The 19,242-nt window shown below is 42.8% G+C and overlaps 1 protein-coding gene across 1 annotated transcript in view; it reads left to right on the top strand.

Annotated features, from left to right (window-relative positions):
* TMEFF1 (transmembrane protein with EGF like and two follistatin like domains 1) overlaps nucleotides 1-19,242 on the top strand; it is a 230,362-nt gene that overhangs the window by 86,807 nt on the left and 124,313 nt on the right. Inside the window, exon 2 of the mRNA XM_056520902.1 lies at nucleotides 13,281-13,393. Within this exon, the coding sequence (XP_056376877.1) occupies nucleotides 13,281-13,393 (113 nt within the window). The remainder of the gene's footprint in view (nucleotides 1-13,280; nucleotides 13,394-19,242) is intronic.

Here is a 19,242-nt window from a genome sequence, read left to right as displayed (position 1 = left end):
ACATCAATATGGTCACTGTATGGGAGGGAATATTGATCTGTATTTAATGTGTTTTTAATCGGTAACAGTATGGCTGTATTATTCAATCACTAATATGTATGGTGATAATATTTGCTCCTTGAATACTGGTATTATTAAAAATATTGGTCTTGTATACTGTAATTTGGTGAGTAACAGTATCGTGGTAATATGTATGGTGATAATATTTGTTCCTTGTATATTATTTGTGATTGCTCGGCTATTATTAAGAGGTACACGGTATTATCATACATAGAAAACTGTTTTATGGCTATGTTGTCTTTCAGTTATAATGTATGTGTATGTGTACTTAACCCATTGTTGTATTTATTAGCCTGAAGTCATCATATCTATAAATACAGCATTGGGTTTTTTCTGTGCAATCTATTTAACCCTTCATAAGCATGGCCTATGAATCATGCATGATTATGTAGCCAACACAAATTTTACGTGTCACAATCCCAATAAAACGTCAATAAGTTTTAGTTGCAATTTCATTAAAATTTAGAGATACAATCCATAGATTTGGTACACAAAATAGCAGGTGGCTAATTTAACTCCTAGCATGATTTAAAGATGTTATCCAGTCTAAGCATGTGAGCGCTATTTTGTGAGTTGTGGAAAGCAATCCTTTTAAAATGCCTATTACGCAGGGAGATTATTGGTGCAACAGGCCAATATTGCCCTGTTTAATAGACCAGGAGATCAATTGACAAACACTTTCTCATTGGCTGATCATATCTTATATGCATGACCTCAAAATTATAGCTTGTTAGCCTCACATCGGCCTGTTATTACAACGCAATAACTAAGCTGTTATAAGGCTCCTTAAACATGTGATGTATGCACATATACATATACATGGGTCAAGACCCACCAAGCTCAGCTTGAACAACAAGCCTCCCCCTATACGCTAACAGAGAGACCTGTCAATTAACCCAAATCGGGAAGTGGTAAGACTATGGGGACCGTTTAAATGGCACTTTACGCCCATTGCATGGCTTGTTTTTAAGCTATGTTTTCTTTAAAATGTTATAGCATTTCAGAGTAGAGCATAGCTGTGTGCAACAATGGAGCCTGTCACCATATCCTGCCGTCCAAGATTCAAGCAGCAGGAATCTCCTGACAGACTGCCCTTAATACAGTCCTTCAGCAAACTTGGTATCTGAGTTTTTGTTTCCAAAGTACTGTGGGAGTACTGTCCATTTAACAGTGGTATATTATTAGAATTCATACTATGTTCCAAATTCATGCAGATATTAATAACATATATGCCTGACAAAGCGGGGAGCATCTCCCAAAACATCACTTGTGTATGCATAGCGTATGTCTTGTGCTTTAATAAATACGCCACTTTAGAGCATTATGCCTCAAAGAATGCATTGATCTATCTAAGTACTACAATCTTTGTGAAACAATTGAGATTTATATTGCTCCATAAACCTATATGCTTAGCAAGTATTGGAGTCGTATTTGTGTAAATTGAGCTGGAATTCAGAAAACATAAAACAATATTTGCTGTGAGCTTTGCTGTGTCCAAAGTCCACAAATTATTGGATGAGTCCTTAAAGGGAAACTGACAGCGGGTTCACACGCACTAAACCTAATATACAGGGTAATAGTGAGGGTGGACCGTATACCAATGAGGTATTACTTACCCAGATCCGCAGTTCGGTTCCTGAGATACCCATTGTATTAGCCGGGCTTATTAATCTAGAAATTGCATGCTTTGGGCAATGATAGAGGGACCAGGCATGCCCACCTTCCCTGTCTATGTCCTCTCTACATCAATATGCCTGCTCACCACATAAATATTCATGGGACCCCTTTGCCCATGTGAGCTCAAGGTGGGCAGGCATATCTGAGCAGAGGGGATGGAGGCAGAGATTTCCAGTTTAGCAAGGCTGGCAGACAGGTAAGCATATATGTTTTTGGAGTATTTAAAAAGTACCTGTCGCCAAATAATCTGTTCTAAACTACCTCAGGCTATGTTCCCTAACTACACCTAACACCCCTCCTGCCCTTAAAAAAAAAGTTTTAGAGCTTTAAAAAGCTCTGTATCTTATCTTTCTTAGCTCATAGTGCAATTTCCCAGCAGGAGAAAGGGGGTGTATCCCAGTAGGTATGACCTCACTGAAGCCTGCTGCTGGACCACTTCCGCCCTCACATGGTTACAGTGCTGTGATAAATAGAAGACCTCAGGCTCTGTGCATGTTTCAGTCTGTGTTATCAGTGATTCTCTCCTTCAGGTTTCAGTCTGTGCAGCTTTCTGTGAGAATCTGTGGAGCTTTCACTTTCTGTGCAGCTGCCAATCAAGGTCAGTGCATAGAGAAGCACTTCCTGAGTTTGCCTGGCAGGAGACCAAACTCACTGTATTAATTGCAGGGAACAGAACAGAGCTACCTAGTGGCTGTTTTTTCTATTACATTTCAAACATATTTATATTGATAATTTTAAAGCAAGTGAATGGGAAAGTGTCTGTTAATTACACAAGGAACACAATAATAAAAGTTTTATTTGGTGACAGGTACTCTTTAACTTTTATTACCTTATACCAAAGTAGCCATACCTAAAACATTTCTGGTAATTCGGAAAACCCTGATACATATTTACTATTCCAGGTTAACTAGGATTTGTTAAATGTTATTCAATGCAGTATGTGTTTGTAGTTCAGGACATTAGTTACATGTTACATTTCAGTTGTGGTTAAGTAGAATTTTATTTTACAAGTAAAAGCTGGATTTAGAATGTTCACAGTATTTTATTGCTTTTTTGTTTTTGTTTTAGCTTGTCTATTGTGTTTCAGATTTTTTTTTAATACCACATGCTCTGGTGGTGGTGTTTTTGCCTGTGTTAGGGTGCATTCACACCACATTTTTGCAATACAGTTCCCGTATATGTTTTCAATTTGAAAACCATATGGAACGGTATTGAAAACCATATGCATTGACTCTCCATTGAAAACCATATGCCAAACGATGCATCTGGTTGCATCCATTTTGCGTCTTGTACAGTTTTGACAGTTTTTTCCCGTACTCAAAATTGTAGCCTACCACGTTTTTTGGTCTGGGTGAAAAACCGTATTGAGACCGTATACTTTTTTAACATGGGAGTCAATGGGAACCGTAGAGAACCGTATGTGCGTATGGTTCAATCCGGTTTGCACCATACGGTTTTTGACTTTGCACATGCACAGTGCATGACGAAAGTTTTTCACTTGGAATTTGAATCAAACAAGTGAGACTTTGTTTATAATGGAATGAAAAGTTAAAAATGTATGTTTTTTTTTTTTCTTAAAAAATGGATGCAACCGGACATCATTTTTCAAACCGTATATGGTTTTTAACCGTATACAGGCTCAAATTTGTACACGTTTTGATACAGTTTAGTATGATTTTGAGGGATTTGTTTTTCAACAAAAACCTGATGGGGATAAGGGATGGTTGGGGGGGCTTTGTGAATGCACTTTTTGGTGCAGATTTTATGGCAGGTTTAGTGCAATAAGATGGATGTGTATGCGACCCAATTCATTGTAAGGTGTGTCTTACCTTACTTTATTGGAGGTAGGGAGATTATCGGGGGTCCTAGCGTGCAAAACTCTATTGGGCAAACAATTGTGGTTTTATTTGTAAGCATACCATAAGTATTTATGCTTGAAATACTCCTTTTGTTTTATCAAGCAACACTATCCCTCCTGTGCTGGTGGAATTTTAGGCTATATCTGGCTTCCAGGCAAAATGTTGTGCCTATATACTGTAAAGCCAGTTTAGATCTCTGATTCTCAGGGCACATGTAGCTTGCTAGCAAAGCAATCAGTTGGTTACAGCACATTGAAGAACGCCTGTGATTGTGCCCTTCATGCGCCAGCTGCTTGGCCTAATTGGCAGAGACCTGGCAATCACACAGTCATCAGAAACAAGCAAAACTGAAATTATTTTTAAACATTTTCATGGAAATGCAGACTCTGTTGAAACGTGAAAAGAAATTATCATCATTACATTCCCATTTTGCACCTTTCCTTTGGTGAACACAAAGCTGGCATCATTACCTTTCCTGACGCCTTCGATGTTTAGTCTGTGTGCATTGTTTACTATGCAGAATCTCATACAAGTTGGTTAGGGGGTGATTAACGCAGGGCAGCTTAGTCCTATTTATTCCTTCATTACTTGACCATGCACTAGTTTTGCTGTATCTATTACATGTAATCCCTTCTTTCTGCTACCATGCTGGCACCCCATTGTTTTGTTGCTTTAGCCTCCTGCCTTCCCTTCTGTCAGCAGCTCATTCTTTTGAGTTATGTGCTGCTTCTCATTAACGTAGGCCTTTACTTTCATAGCTGTAAAGCTTTCAGATGTTTTCTGTTTCTCGGTAATTTCTGTTTTTTAGAAATGAATCAAAACTTTCTAAAATAACTTTGTTGTCCTTAGCAACCAGAGCTCAGCTTTAATTTCTTTAAAGGGTACTTTGGAGAAAAAAATGTTTTTATCAACTAGTACCAGAAAGTTTTAACAGATTTGTAAATTTTATAGATTAGTGGTTTCAGCTCACCTGAGTACAAAGTGTACAGCAATCCTTAGAACAACGTAGGAAAGAAAAAAGCGATTAGCCAGCACTAAATAAAACGTCTTCATTTATTTCAATCCACTTAAAATTCCATACAAGGGCAGAGTAGAAACATGTTCAAAATTACAAGTACAGCATAGGAGGTTCCCCCAACACGTGTTGTTGCATTAATCCCCTTTAAATTACATTTACCGAAGAGCCCTGAATTGCTGGTCAAGTTCAAGAAAATAAGGTAAACCTGCCATCATTTTCTTCCACAAGTATAAAGTTAACTAATAGCTCAATTGAAGGGTGACATCAAGAATGATATATTCAGTTATATTTTTTTTAAAGGGGTAATCCGGCGCTTAGACATCTTATCCCCTATCCAAAGGATAGGGGATAAGATCCCTTATTGCGGGGGGTCCTGCCGCTGGGGACCCCCGTGATTTTGCACGCCGCACCCCGTTAAAATCAGTCCCCAGAGCATGTACGCTCCGGGTCTGATTACTGTCGATCATGGGGACGCGTTGTGAAGCGTTGTGATGTCACGGCTCCGCCCCTCAATGCAAACCTATGGGAGGGGGTGTGACAGCCAGAGTACCCCTTTAATGAAATCTCTAAAAGCTCTAATAGTAGAAATGTTGCTTCCAGGTCTTCTATATTCTTTTTATTGTGTGCTAAGTATGTTTTTTCTTTTCTAAATGCATCTTAGGAAATGGTTTTAGCAAGAGGTGCCTAAGGTTGCTTCACATATATTTTGCACAGCAAAAGAAGAAACAAAAATGTAGCCAGCACCTATACCCAATACACGGGTGCACGCTGCTGTGGCAAGTACAAAACATGTAAAAAATAAATAAAATGGCAGCAGCACACTTGGTCAACAAAATGGAGGCTCTTAGCACACTTTTTGATCAAAATGTGTCCCCCCATCCGTGGGGGGGGGGGGGGGGCACATTTTGATCAAAACGTGTGCTAAGAGCCTCCATTTTGTTGACAAAGTGTGCTGCTGCCATTTTCTTACATTTTTTTCCATTTTTTTCTCATATACTTTGGGCATTACACTGACTCACTCTGTAGTGAAACGTATTCAGTTAAAGGCATTCATCAGCCTTGCAAGATCAAGACTAAGTTATCATTGTAATGCTTGTAAATTGTTATCTGGGGAAGGTGTGCATTTACATGTAGGACAGCTGCAATGTAACTAGCTAGCAAATAAAACATTTAAGGTAAAAAAAATTGTAATAATCAGTGCAGGAAGCCCAGTACTCTGTTGTACCGAATGAATGTCAATGACTCCTACCAGAAGAACATGTTAGTGTATGAAAATAAAATGGAGTAGATATAGATTTTCCTAAGCCTAAAATCTCTCTCTGACCAATATGTCACTTAAAATATATGAAAAAATACATAATTTTTAAACCTATATCTAACATTTTGTGTTGTAGAGGACTTTTGGCTACACCATAGTCAGTGTTTTTGGAGGTTACAGAGAGCTGTCTTTTGTCACTGAGTCAAGTATGCAGACACCACTTTGCTCTCTCCCATCCTTCCCTTATGTCTTCTCAGTAATGTGCTTGTTCTTCTATAGTCACCTATACATGTTTTCTGTAAATAGCAAGCCTACATTGAGGTGGTAATGCTCACATTGAAGCGCACACTCCCCGTGGTAGCCAGAAATGCATATTAACATAGAATTCTGAACAGTTAACTAAAGATCTTTGTGGTCGCCAGATAGAAGTGGGCGGAATTTTATATCTAACACACGGAAGATGTAACAATCTGGAAAGATAACAGAATTAATAACTGCTGGTCAGTCTGGCTGCTTCCCAATATTTACTACTGTAAAATGTAAAACAAATATTACAGCTTCTTTTTGTTGAATCACATGACACAACCTTATAACTATGTCTTTAGTACGAATGTTCCGTTTCCAAAAATTCAATTACTTTATTGACTCAGGAAGAACAGTACAAGTTTTTATATTGGAATTATAAAAAAAAATGCTATAAGCAAATGAAGAAAATGCCTATTTGTTAGCTGGTCACTGGGATCTTGTGACCGTAGACATCATCATTGGTCAGCCGCTAATCTCCCTGTGTAAACAGGCCATGATGCAGGTTAATGGCTACATAGAGGATCCAATAATCAGTTGTGTAGCCCTGGTTGCACAATCATTGAGTTGTGTGAGTGGATCTTCTAGACTGGCGCTCATATTGGGCATGGGTCTGCCTGTATAAAAGGAACCTAAGCTACTAAGTATGTGTGACTGCCATGAACTAACACTTTAGATGGACATTCTGAAGGGGAATCGGAATAAGACAAGAGGGCACCATAACAAGCACTTTTTGACCCGTCTCAATTAGAAAAATTGTTACATTTTTCTTATCTTACAGAATAAATTAATATTTTTTAGTCGGAAAAGAACAGAAAAGTGTGAACGCAATGTCAAAATATCAGAGCAGTCTATGAAGTACGGATGTCTAATAATGGTCTTAAGTATTTGAGCTGTTTCTAAGATCTGTTGTGTGCTGGAGCATCAAGTGCTGAAAAGTTGTCAAGGTCCTTAAGAGCAACACATTTAATTCTGCTAATGGCTGCACATCTTTTGTGTAACCTCTGTTCCTCTTCTGACAAGAACTAAGGGCACACCCCATTTTTTCATTAAATGTTTTTTACTAGCATCCCTCAGTGTCTCATCTCTCAACTAAAGCCCAGACCTTTAAAGCCGTCTGCTTCTTTCATTTAGCCTGGGATTGTCTAACACTGCATGCTTGAATTGTAAACCTACCACATCCCTTCTCTATGATTTCATCTTTTCTGGGTCAAGACACATACGCTGTTTAAAAGCAAAAGTATAAAATTAACTGAGGTCCTGACTTTTTTTTTTTTTGTCTTAGAGCAAATATTTGACTTTATTTTTATTAATATATATTTTTTTATTTTCATATTTGTTTTAATACAGATTAACATAACATAATGGCATCAAAATAGATTTTTCCCAATTTATAGTCAATCCTGAGTATTTTCCAAATATTTTGATTTTTTTCCATAGCCATCGGCAACAAGGTATTCGACTTTAATGATGAAAAGTGCGCTTTAAAAAAATGTAATTTTACAGTAGATACAATACAGTAAGTCAGAGAATAAGAAAGCGGATAGAGCAGTTACCATATATTTACTCATAGGCAATGTGTCATCAGAAAAGGACCTATTGTCTAAATCAGGTTTTTATGTTAACCATATTTTTCATGAATGTTTGGTAATTATTTTTATAACTTTCCATTTTTCTATCTATATTTTTAAAATTATCCTGAAATCTTACAGTTCCTATACTGGCCACAAGCGCTAAAATTAAGTTGGGGCTTCCTGTTCTGTGCAGATAATTTACCAGTAATGCTCTTCTAATTAGAGAAGAGTGAAACATGACACCAGTAGAGAGATAACACTGGACCCACCACCAATCATTCAGAGATCAGCATCTCCCTCTCCTTGTAGAACCTTTGTAATGGTCACCAATTCATATGAATGGTACAGGTCCTATTGTTGTCTATGGTCCATGGGCCCTTCAGTATACCATATCACTAAATGCTGTTAAAAATATCTCCGGCAAGATGGCAGCCCCTATAAAAATGTACATAAAACATAATAAATACTGTGATAATAAATACATGTAATGTTACAAAGATATATTTTATAATATTTGTATGTACAATTGGCACATTCTAATATTGTTTGCTACAATGAAAAAAAAACATGCTCGGTAAGTTAATGTGAACATACAAGCCATGTCCACACAGCCTAGTGAAGTATGAATTATTAACCATTATATTTACAGACAGGCTAGACACAATGCAGAGCAAATTCTCTGGTGACCATGAGCTGTCAGGTAGAGTCCACATCCTGCCTTGTCTTTGAATATATATTGTCATTGGTTGGATATTGGTTTACAGTGACAGCTGTCCAGTGTGGGGGATTTAGGCTTTATCACAAGCCTTGGCAATGCAATACACATGGACAAGTAGCCATTTAGTGAAATTATTAAAACTTTTTCCACATTTAATAACAAAGCCATAACTATAAGACTAAAGCAGTGTTCCCTGGACCTGTTCATGGGTTCCACGAAATACACCATAATTTGTTAAGGAGGCAAAGTGATTTCAACCATGAAAAAAGTTCAACATTTGTAAGACAGAACATAGTTTTTGGCCATTAGAATCAGGCTTCTATCTCAAGCTTCTATACGGTAGAAACAGTAGTGGGGTTTCCCCAGTAACATAAAAATAATTCATGTTTAAAAAAACTTCCGGATCCCAATAATTCTCCTTTTTAAGTCTACCCTTATAGCCTCTCTTATGAACCTGACACACTTATTAACCCATGGGACAATCATATAACATTGTGCTGATGTTATAAAATATACTTAAATGGTCACGCTCATTAAAACAAATTTTTGCTATTGCACTCCTTATGGTAAATAAAAAAGATTTCTAATATACTTTGGTAAAAAAAAAAATGAAGTTTTCTATGTTTTATTTGTGCTTAAAAAAGCTCAAGAGCACATTTTCCCCCATCTTATACACAGACTTAGGACCGAAGCCCAAACACAGGAAGAGCCGCCTGGAGTGCTGAGGGGGGGGGGGGGGGGGGGGGTGTCCAACCAACAGCATATGGCAGTTAAGTGTGAGAGGAGCTATGATTAGATGAGGCTGGACACACCCCCCCTCAGCACTCCAGGCTGCACTTTCTCTGTTTGGACCTCGGTCCTAAGTCTGTGTATAAGATGGGGGAAAATGTGCTCTTGAGCTTTTTTAAGCACAAATAAAACATAGAAAGTTTCATTTTTTTAAACAAAGTATATTAGAAATATTTTTTATTTACCATAAGGAGTGCAATAGCAAAAATGTATTTTAATAAGAGTTACCCTTTAATTAAAATACTGCATGTTGAAAGTGACAGGATCTGATGTTTGATGGCAAAGGCTAATTCTAACACATAGTGGTGGTGACGTGTTACATTTATCTTGGGTAATTTACTTTCTATTGAATTAATTAGAAACACATCAAAGCCATCAATTGGCACAGCTGTGTCATAATTGCTGCTAATTCACTTAGAGATATGTTTCTTAGGCAGTGCGCTTCCCAAATACAGCACATGTATACTGTGCTTCAGAAAACATTACCATCCGGATATATGGAGAATTATAGATTTTTCTAGTTCTATATTGCATCCCTCACTTTCCTTGCTCTGTATTTTACGGTTTTCTTATTTTACATATTTTAATGATTATGTGAATTTGTCAACTGAAATCAATTGTAAGATAAATGACAGTTGATAAATCACAGCTAAATCATCAGGGCACAGGATGTACGGGGGGGGGGAAGAGTATGGGGTTCGGGGGCAACTAAAAATGCTAGGGGTGGCCTCAATGTTAACTCCTCCGTGTGATGCCGATGTTCTTGAACTGCTGGTAATGTGGCAAGGTGTCCAGCAATGATTTGACAGAAGCAGTCCTTTCATGGCTTGCAAGCAGTGAAACGCATTGATCCACAGAGGCACTTGAAACGTGATGGTTTCAATAAATGTATGCACAATTTCACAATGCCTGGCATTACTTAGAGACACGTCCTTGAATACAAGATTTTTGGCTCTATTTGACAAAGTCTCTAGTCACAGTTTCAATCTCTGTCACCCGGGCCATGAGTAACAGGGAACACAATTTCATATTTAACTCTTGAACCAAGGGTCTAATGTCTCATTCTTAAATAAGGCCCTTGCAGCAGAGAATCACTTCACAAAGTCTTTAACTTATCACTGTAGGCTCAATAATACTCAGTGGCACTTCAGCACCACTTAAATAGATGCTGTCTGGTGTCACTGGTAGTACCCGATGTGACGCTTGTCCATATCAGCAGCTAAAGCTTCTCACGATGCCAGCACGGCTCTACGCATCCAGAAGTCCACTTTTCTTATACAGGTCAGTGTAGCAGTTGTGAGCCAGGATTACTGCTTTCACTTCACTTTTTATCATAAAACCCAACAATCATTATATTTGATGGGAAACCACTGGTTTTTATTTCAAGTATTAAAGGGGTACTCCGGCGCTAAGACATCTTATCCCCTATCCAAAGCATAGGAAATAAGATGCCTGATCACGGGGGTCCCACCACTCAATGCAAGCATGCTCCGAGGACTGATTTTTAACTGGGGTGCTGTGTGCAAGATCACGGGGGTCCCCAGCGGCGGGATCAGGCATCAGGCATCTTATCCCCTATCCTTTGGATAGGGGATAAGATGTCTAAGCGCCGGAGTACCCCTTTAAGAATTGTATGCAGAATTTACTGTGTCATACTTAGAGATGTAAAATGTCTTGACATTTTTAAAGCCATGGGGAAAAACAAAAATCTGATAAAAAGAACATTTTTGAAAAATATTAAAATTATGCAGAGTGGAGTAGTTTTACAAATTCTAAATTATTTTGTTAAACAGGAAACATAAAATGCAGTGTATATAAAAGTATTATGCTTGAAATAAAGTAAAGCTTAATCAGTAAATAGGAAACTAAAGTGGTTTTATTAATTTTTTGCTACAAATGTATCAAGCTTCATAGTGAGGTTTAACATTGGAGTGGTCCTTTAAAAATTGAATAAAATGAAGAAAAGCAAAGACACAAAATAAACCTGAAATATAATCCACCTCCTTTTCTAGACTACTGCTATTAAGTAGGGATATTGGAAAACTTGCAAGTATTCTCAGATGTCTTTTATGAAGGTCTAAATGTTATATAGTTTGAATACTATGTTGTCAATATATTATGTATCATTATAAATGAACATATTCCATACTCTAGTTTTTCCAATGTTCCTGGAAAAATGTTCCATATTTTTTCCAGGCCTTCCTATCTGTATCCATGCTAGCCACTAGTAACTACCCAAACCCACATGGCTTCCAGGGACAGACTTCCATGTTACTGTGAAGATACTGAATCAAGTGCATTTACAGATTTACACAGCAAATACATTACAGGGCACAATATACAGTATATTGAAGTCTGAAACACAGCTAGCAATAAAAAGCATAGAGGTTTACATTATCTATCTGGGGTGAGGGTGCGATGTAAGGGCAGATGTTATAACCCTAGGGGCCGATGTCACTAACCCTCTGTGTTCGTGAAGCCAGGACATGGTTATCCTCTACACCACTCGAGGTATGGTCACTGGTTCCTGGGCCAGGCGCGGGACAAATAATCACTCCGATGCAAGGTTACGGAACAATGGCAGCTTTATTAAGGCAGACAGATTGTATAGTATTTACAGCTCAGTTAGGCCCAAGGAGATAAGTGACTTTAGTGCACTTGCGGGCTTGCTGGGACTTGTAGTGGACTTGGACTGAATAATACAATCCCACGCTGACTTTAGCAGACTTGATAGACTTGAATATGACTGACTAGACTTCTCCCCTGTGGTTGCTTACCAGGTTTTGACTTTCACCTGAAGGGGTACACAGTTGATGGAAGCGTGGCTGCGTTGTTAGGCCTAGGTCTCCCTTAGGACACCAGACACTCTCAGGTCTGGACTGTACTGCTCCTCAGCATGCATAGAACTCATCTCTGAACTCTGAATAGGCTAGCTCCTCCCTTGGTTTATAAGGGAGCAATTTGGAGGGGTCCTATAGGTCACCCACAGTCACCTGGTCACTGACCCCTTCCCTGGTTACATAGGACTTGGTAACAACATTTAAAGGCACAATAACATTAAAAATGCAAATTAATAAATAACATAAAGCACTGTTAACCATTTAGGGGCTTTAGAATGGAGGTGGACCCAGGGGCACTGAAATAGAGTCCGCCACACAGGATGGAAAAGGTTACAGAAGGCAACTCCTGTACTGGGTCACCACATATCTATCTATCTATCTATCTCTCTTTCTGTCTAATTGTTCTTATTTAACAACATGATAGCTTAGTTATACAAAGCAAATCAAAAAGGAGATAGGTAAGGAACACCCTTCGTATGCATATTACAAAGCTTTTGAGTTCCTAATGCAGACAGGGCATCTGTCATGGGACTACTACTGGCTGCTTAATAGTACCATGTATTGCGACAAAGTAATCCCAGCTTTTTGCTTGTTTGAGGACTTAAAGCCGCTGCTGACAGGGGATAAATACTTCAATCTTGACCTCTTTCATATAAAATGCTGTACCAGTTTCCTTTTTCCTACTTTTCTCTGGATTGAATTAACCTGTGCTGATTTAAGCAATTTATGTTGAAGGTTTCGTTTCGGTTCACTTAGGGTACTGACCATTGGGAATTTAGTGTAGAAAAAAATGAAGAAGTAAAGTGCCTTAGCTGAAATGTGCCATTCTTCCTTTAGATACCTACCGGTGCAAAAAGTTGTATGTCTGCATCAAAACTTTCTCTTATTTATTGTATCTAAGGATACCCCCATTAAAATCTAACTATAGCCTATGCTTACATTGTCCCAGATTTTCTAATGCAAAAGTTACCATGTTAACTCAAAAACTGGTGAATACTGGCTTAGAGATCATTTTCTAGCCAAAATATTCAAGCGTTTGTTTTTTGTTTTTTTTATCTGTATTTTTTTATTTAAAATATTGACCAGATTATTTCAAACGCTCATAGAGACATAATATTGGATTATAGTGTTCCTAGTAGATGTAACATAATCACTGTTAACTGTGTCCTTTCTTCATATTACAGAACTGAGTATGAGGGAGTCTGAAGTACGACGAGTTTGTGATGAAACAACCTGTAAATATGGAGGAGTGTGCAAAGAAGATGGAGATGTTGTCAAATGTGCCTGCCAGTTTCAGGTAAAGATATGCACAGTTCTACTTACCACTATAAGGGAATAAGAACTCCTTAAAGGGAATGCTCATCTGAAAATGACTTATTTTTTAAAACAGACTTTTAATATAAACATTTGGTGGTGTTTTCTGTTTTGTTTTTTCCTTTGTTTCTGTCGACATAAATATATCTTGAAATATTCCTGATTTTACACTAGCCTTAAAAGCATGGTCTGATTTCTGTAGCTCACTTGTCACATTTGCTTTGCAAACTGGGGCAGAATGGGCAGAGTTATCTCATTGTCATCCAAATGTGGGTGATTTCATGACATCCGTATTGTATTCTAGAGATCTAGATAAGGCAGCATAGCAGCTTTATTCACTATACACACATAGATAAAGTTATTTATGCATTGCACCCGTCACTCTCGCCTATGTGGGATAGGTTTAAGTTCATGGATTTACAATTGATCGCTAGGCGATCACTAGAACCCTATATTTCCTATTCAATGTTAAAACGTAACTTTTATTGGGCCACGGTATGAAAACTTAACTCATTATTAGGATTGGTCCTATATGTATAATTGCATGCTACTGCTATTGCATCTCTACAATTCCTATTGTAGAGATGTTGTGGCTGCAGTTCACAACACTCAGTTAGTGAGTATAGATTAAAACCAATTACAAATCGCCCGCCCAACATTTTGCCACAAACTGTGGCTTTCTCAAGGGCTAAGAGGCAAATGGCGTGTAAATGAGCCACACAGGGGTTTTTATAACCTCCCATAATGATGTCATCAGACCATGTCACTTCCTTTTCCATGGTACTATTGATCAACTCCCAGATAGGCAGTGTTGTCATCCCATCAAATAATATCCTCTATCCAATAGGTTTGTACCATAGTGCATTACACCTTTACATCATTGATTGACACCATACTAAGCCAATCCTACCATAACCTGTCAATTTGCATAGTTCTGATTTGTTCTGGCCACTTCCACGTAGCTGCGCAGACTAAGCTGCGCTAACTAATAGACTACAGGACCTCGGAAATTCACGCATGCGCAGTTGGTCCTGCGCCAACTTCCCTGCGCAAAGTGATAGTAGATGTCAGTAGGTGTATATGACGGGAGTGTGATGCGCAGGAATTCCTGCACCAACACTTAGGTTCCCGCGTTTTATACGACTCCAATGTGTTCACTTTCAATAGATAACATAGTCTCAATGAGTCAATGAGGTAAGTATATATACTTAGGTTCAGGGGCGGACATATCACTTGTTCAGCCGGTTCGGCTGCACAGGGGCCCAGCAGGGCCCCTGCAGGGCCCCCGGCAAGTACTTCATACTAAATGCTGCAGCAACAGGTCCGGGACCTGCCGCTGACAGCAATAATTTACCTTTAAACCGGCCGGACGAGAGGACAGGCCAGGGGCTGATGGGAACAGACGTGCCCCGCGCAGGCACGCACGTCTGTTCCAAGCCCCTGACGTCACATGTCATGGCCTCTGACCCCGGCAGAAGCGACAGGAGCAGCAAACCCTCCCGCCTCACACGGCCGCATCACTGAGCAGATAAGGTGAGGAGAGTGACGGTCGGGTGCAGGGCGGTGGGGGAGGGGATTGTAATGATGATGAAGAGGACAGGAGGGGTGTTGAAGAGGTTGGTGGTGTAATAATAAGGAGGATTGGGGGTCTGGGAGAGTGTAGTGTTGATAAGGAGGACAGGAAGGGGGGTCAGGGGGGTAGTGATTAGGGGGTTTAATGTTGATGAGAAGGACTGGGGGGGGTGTCAGCTGTGTAATACTGATGAGGTGCTTAAGGTATATGAGGTGATGAGGAGACTGAGGATGGAGTGCATGGGGTGATGAGGAGACTGAGGATGGAGTGCGTGGGGTGTATGGGGTGATGAGGAGACTGAGGATGGAGTGCGTGGGGTGTATGGGGTGATGAGGAGACCGAGGATGGAGTGCGTGGGGTGTATAGGGTGATGAGGAGATTGAAGATGGGGTGCGTGGGGTGATGAGGAGACTGAGGATGGAGTGCATGGGGTGATGAGGAGACTGAGGATGGAGTGCATGGGGTGATGAGGAGACTGAGGATGGAGTGCATAGGGTGATGAGGAGACTGAGGATGGGGTGCGTGGGGTGTATGGGGTGATGAGGAGACTGAGGATGGGTTGCGTGGGGTGTATGGGGTGAGGAGGAGACTGAGGATGGGTTGCGTGGGGTGTATGGGGTGATGAGGAGACTGAGGATGGAGTGCGTGGGGTGTATGGGGTGAAGAGGATGGAGTGCATGGGGTGTATGGGGTGATGAGGATGGAGTGTATGGGGTGATGAGGAGACTGAGGATGGAGTGCGTGGGGTGTATGCGGTGATGAGGAGACTGAGGATGGAGTGCATGGGGTGATGAGGAGACTGAGGATGGAGTGCATGGGGTGTTTGGGGGTGATGAGGAGACTGAGGATGGAGGTCATGGGGTGTATGGGGTGATGAGGAGACTGAGGATGGAGTGCATGGGGTGTTTGGGGGTGATGAGGAGACTGAAGATGGAGTGTTTGGGGGTGATGAGGAGACTGAAGATGGAGTGCATGGGGTGTTTGGGGGTGATGAGGAGACTGAAGATGGAGTGCATGGGGCGATGAGGAGACTGAAGATGGAGTGCTGGGGTGTATGGGGTGATGAGACTGAGGATGAGGTGTGTGGGGTGTATGGGGTGATAAGGAGACTGAGGATGGAGTGCATGGGGTGATGAGGAGACTGAGGATGGAGTGCGTGGGGTGTATGGGGTGATGAGGAGATTGAGGATGGAGTGCGTGGGGTGATGAGGAGACTGAGGATGGAGTGCGTGGGGTGTATGGGGTGATGAGGAGACTGAGAATGGAGTGTGTGGGGTGTATGGGGTGATGAGGAGACTGAGAATGGGGTGTGTGGGGTGTATGGGGTGATGAGGAGACTGAGGATGGAGTGCATGGGGTGATGAGGAGACTGAGGATGGAGTGCGTGGGCTGTATGGGGTGATGAGGAGACTGAGAATGGGGTGTGTGGGGTGTATGGGGTGATGAGGAGACTGAGGATGGAGTGCATGGGGTGATGAGGAGACTGAGGATGGAGTGCATGGGGTGATGAGGAGACTTAGGATGGAGTGCGTGGGGTGAGGAGGAGACTGAGGATGGAGTGCATGGGGTGATGAGGAGACTGAGGATGGAGTGCATGGGGTGATGAGGAGACTGAGGATGGAGTGCATGGGGTGATGAGGAGACTGAGGATGGAGTGCATGGGGTGATGAGGAGACTGAGGATGGAGTGCATGGGGTGAGGAGGAGACTGAGGATGGGGTGCGTGAGGTGTATGGGGTGATGAGGAGACTGAGGATGGAGTGCATGGGGTGATGAGGAGACTTAGGATGGAGTGCGTGGGGTGAGGAGGAGACTGAGGATGGAGTGCATGGGGTGATGAGGAGACTGAGGATGGAGTGCATGGGGTGTATGGGGTGATGAGGAGACTGAAGATGGGTTGTGTGGGGTGTATGGGGCGATGAGGAGACTGAGGATGGGGTGTATGGGGTGATGAGGAGACCGAGGATGGGTTGTGTGGGGTGTATGGGGTGATGAGACTGAAGATGCGGTGCGTGGGGTGTATGGGGGTGATGAGACTGAGGATGGGGTGCGTGGGGTGTATGGGGTGATGAGGAGACTGAGAATGGGGTATATGGGGGTGATGAGGAGACCGAGGATGGAGTGTGTGGGGTGTATGGGGTGTTGAGAAGACCGAGGATGGGTTGTGTGGGGTGTATGGGGGGATAAGACTGAGGAAGGGGTGCGTGGTGTGCGTGGGGTGATGAGGAGACTGAGGATGGAGTGCGTGGGGTGTATGGGGTGATGAGGAGACTGAGAATGGGGTGTGTGGGGTGTATGGGGTGATGAGGAGACTGAGGATGGAGTGCATGGGGTGATGAGGAGACTGAGGATGGAGTGCATGGGGTGATGAGGAGACTGAGGATGGAGTGCATGGGGTGAGGAGGAGACTGAGGATGGGGTGCGTGGGGTGTATGGGGTGATGAGGAGACTGAGGATGGGTTGCGTGGGGTGTATGGGGTGAGGAGGAGACTGAGGATGGGTTGCGTGGGGTGTATGGGGTGATGAGGAGACTGAGGATGGAGTGCGTGGGGTGTATGGGGTGAAGAGGATGGAGTGCATGGGGTGTATGGGGTGATGAGGATGGAGTGTATGGGGTGATGAGGAGACTGAGGATGGAGTGCGTGGGGTGTATGCGGTGATGAGGAGACTGAGGATGGAGTGCATGGGGTGATGAGGAGACTGAGGATGGAGTGCATGGGGTGTTTGGGGGTGATGAGGAGACTGAGGATGGAGGTCATGGGGTGTATGGGGTGATGAGGAGACTGAGGATGGAGTGCATGGGGTGTTTGGGGGTGATGAGGAGACTGAAGATGGAGTGTTTGGGGGTGATGAGGAGACTGAAGATGGAGTGCATGGGGTGTTTGGGGGTGATGAGGAGACTGAAGATGGAGTGCATGGGGCGATGAGGAGACTGAAGATGGAGTGCTGGGGTGTATGGGGTGATGAGACTGAGGATGAGGTGTGTGGGGTGTATGGGGTGATAAGGAGACTGAGGATGGAGTGCATGGGGTGATGAGGAGACTGAGGATGGAGTGCGTGGGGTGTATGGGGTGATGAGGAGATTGAGGATGGAGTGCGTGGGGTGATGAGGAGACTGAGGATGGAGTGCGTGGGGTGTATGGGGTGATGAGGAGACTGAGAATGGAGTGTGTGGGGTGTATGGGGTGATGAGGAGACTGAGAATGGGGTGTGTGGGGTGTATGGGGTGATGAGGAGACTGAGGATGGAGTGCATGGGGTGATGAGGAGACTGAGGATGGAGTGCGTGGGCTGTATGGGGTGATGAGGAGACTGAGAATGGGGTGTGTGGGGTGTATGGGGTGATGAGGAGACTGAGGATGGAGTGCATGGGGTGATGAGGAGACTGAGGATGGAGTGCATGGGGTGATGAGGAGACTTAGGATGGAGTGCGTGGGGTGAGGAGGAGACTGAGGATGGAGTGCATGGGGTGATGAGGAGACTGAGGATGGAGTGCATGGGGTGATGAGGAGACTGAGGATGGAGTGCATGGGGTGATGAGGAGACTGAGGATGGAGTGCATGGGGTGATGAGGAGACTGAGGATGGAGTGCATGGGGTGAGGAGGAGACTGAGGATGGGGTGCGTGAGGTGTATGGGGTGATGAGGAGACTGAGGATGGAGTGCATGGGGTGATGAGGAGACTGAGGATGGAGTGCATGGGGTGTATGGGGTGATGAGGAGACTGAGGATGGGGTGCGTGGGGTGTATGGGGTGATGAGGAGACTGAAGATGGGTTGTGTGGGGTGTATGGGGCGATGAGGAGACTGAGGATGGGGTGTATGGGGTGATGAGGAGACCGAGGATGGGTTGTGTGGGGTGTATGGGGTGATGAGACTGAAGATGCGGTGCGTGGGGTGTATGGGGGTGATGAGACTGAGGATGGGGTGCGTGGGGTGTATGGGGTGATGAGGAGACTGAGAATGGGGTATATGGGGGTGATGAGGAGACCGAGGATGGAGTGTGTGGGGTGTATGGGGTGTTGAGAAGACCGAGGATGGGTTGTGTGGGGTGTATGGGGGGATAAGACTGAGGAAGGGGTGCGTGGTGTGCGTGGGGTGATGAGGAGACTGAGGATGGAGTGCGTGGGGTGTATGGGGTGATGAGGAGACTGAGAATGGGGTGTTTGGGGTGTATGGGGTGATGAGGAGACTGAGGATGGAGTGCGTGGGCTGTATGGGGTGATGAGGAGACTGAGAATGGGGTGTGTGGGGTGTATGGGG

The sequence above is a fragment of the Hyla sarda genome, chromosome 5, assembly GCF_029499605.1.
Source record: "Hyla sarda isolate aHylSar1 chromosome 5, aHylSar1.hap1, whole genome shotgun sequence".
Taxonomy (NCBI): Eukaryota; Metazoa; Chordata; class Amphibia; order Anura; family Hylidae; genus Hyla; species Hyla sarda.
Note: the sequence above shows the minus strand (reverse complement) of the source record. Positions and strands in the feature narration are given on the sequence as shown.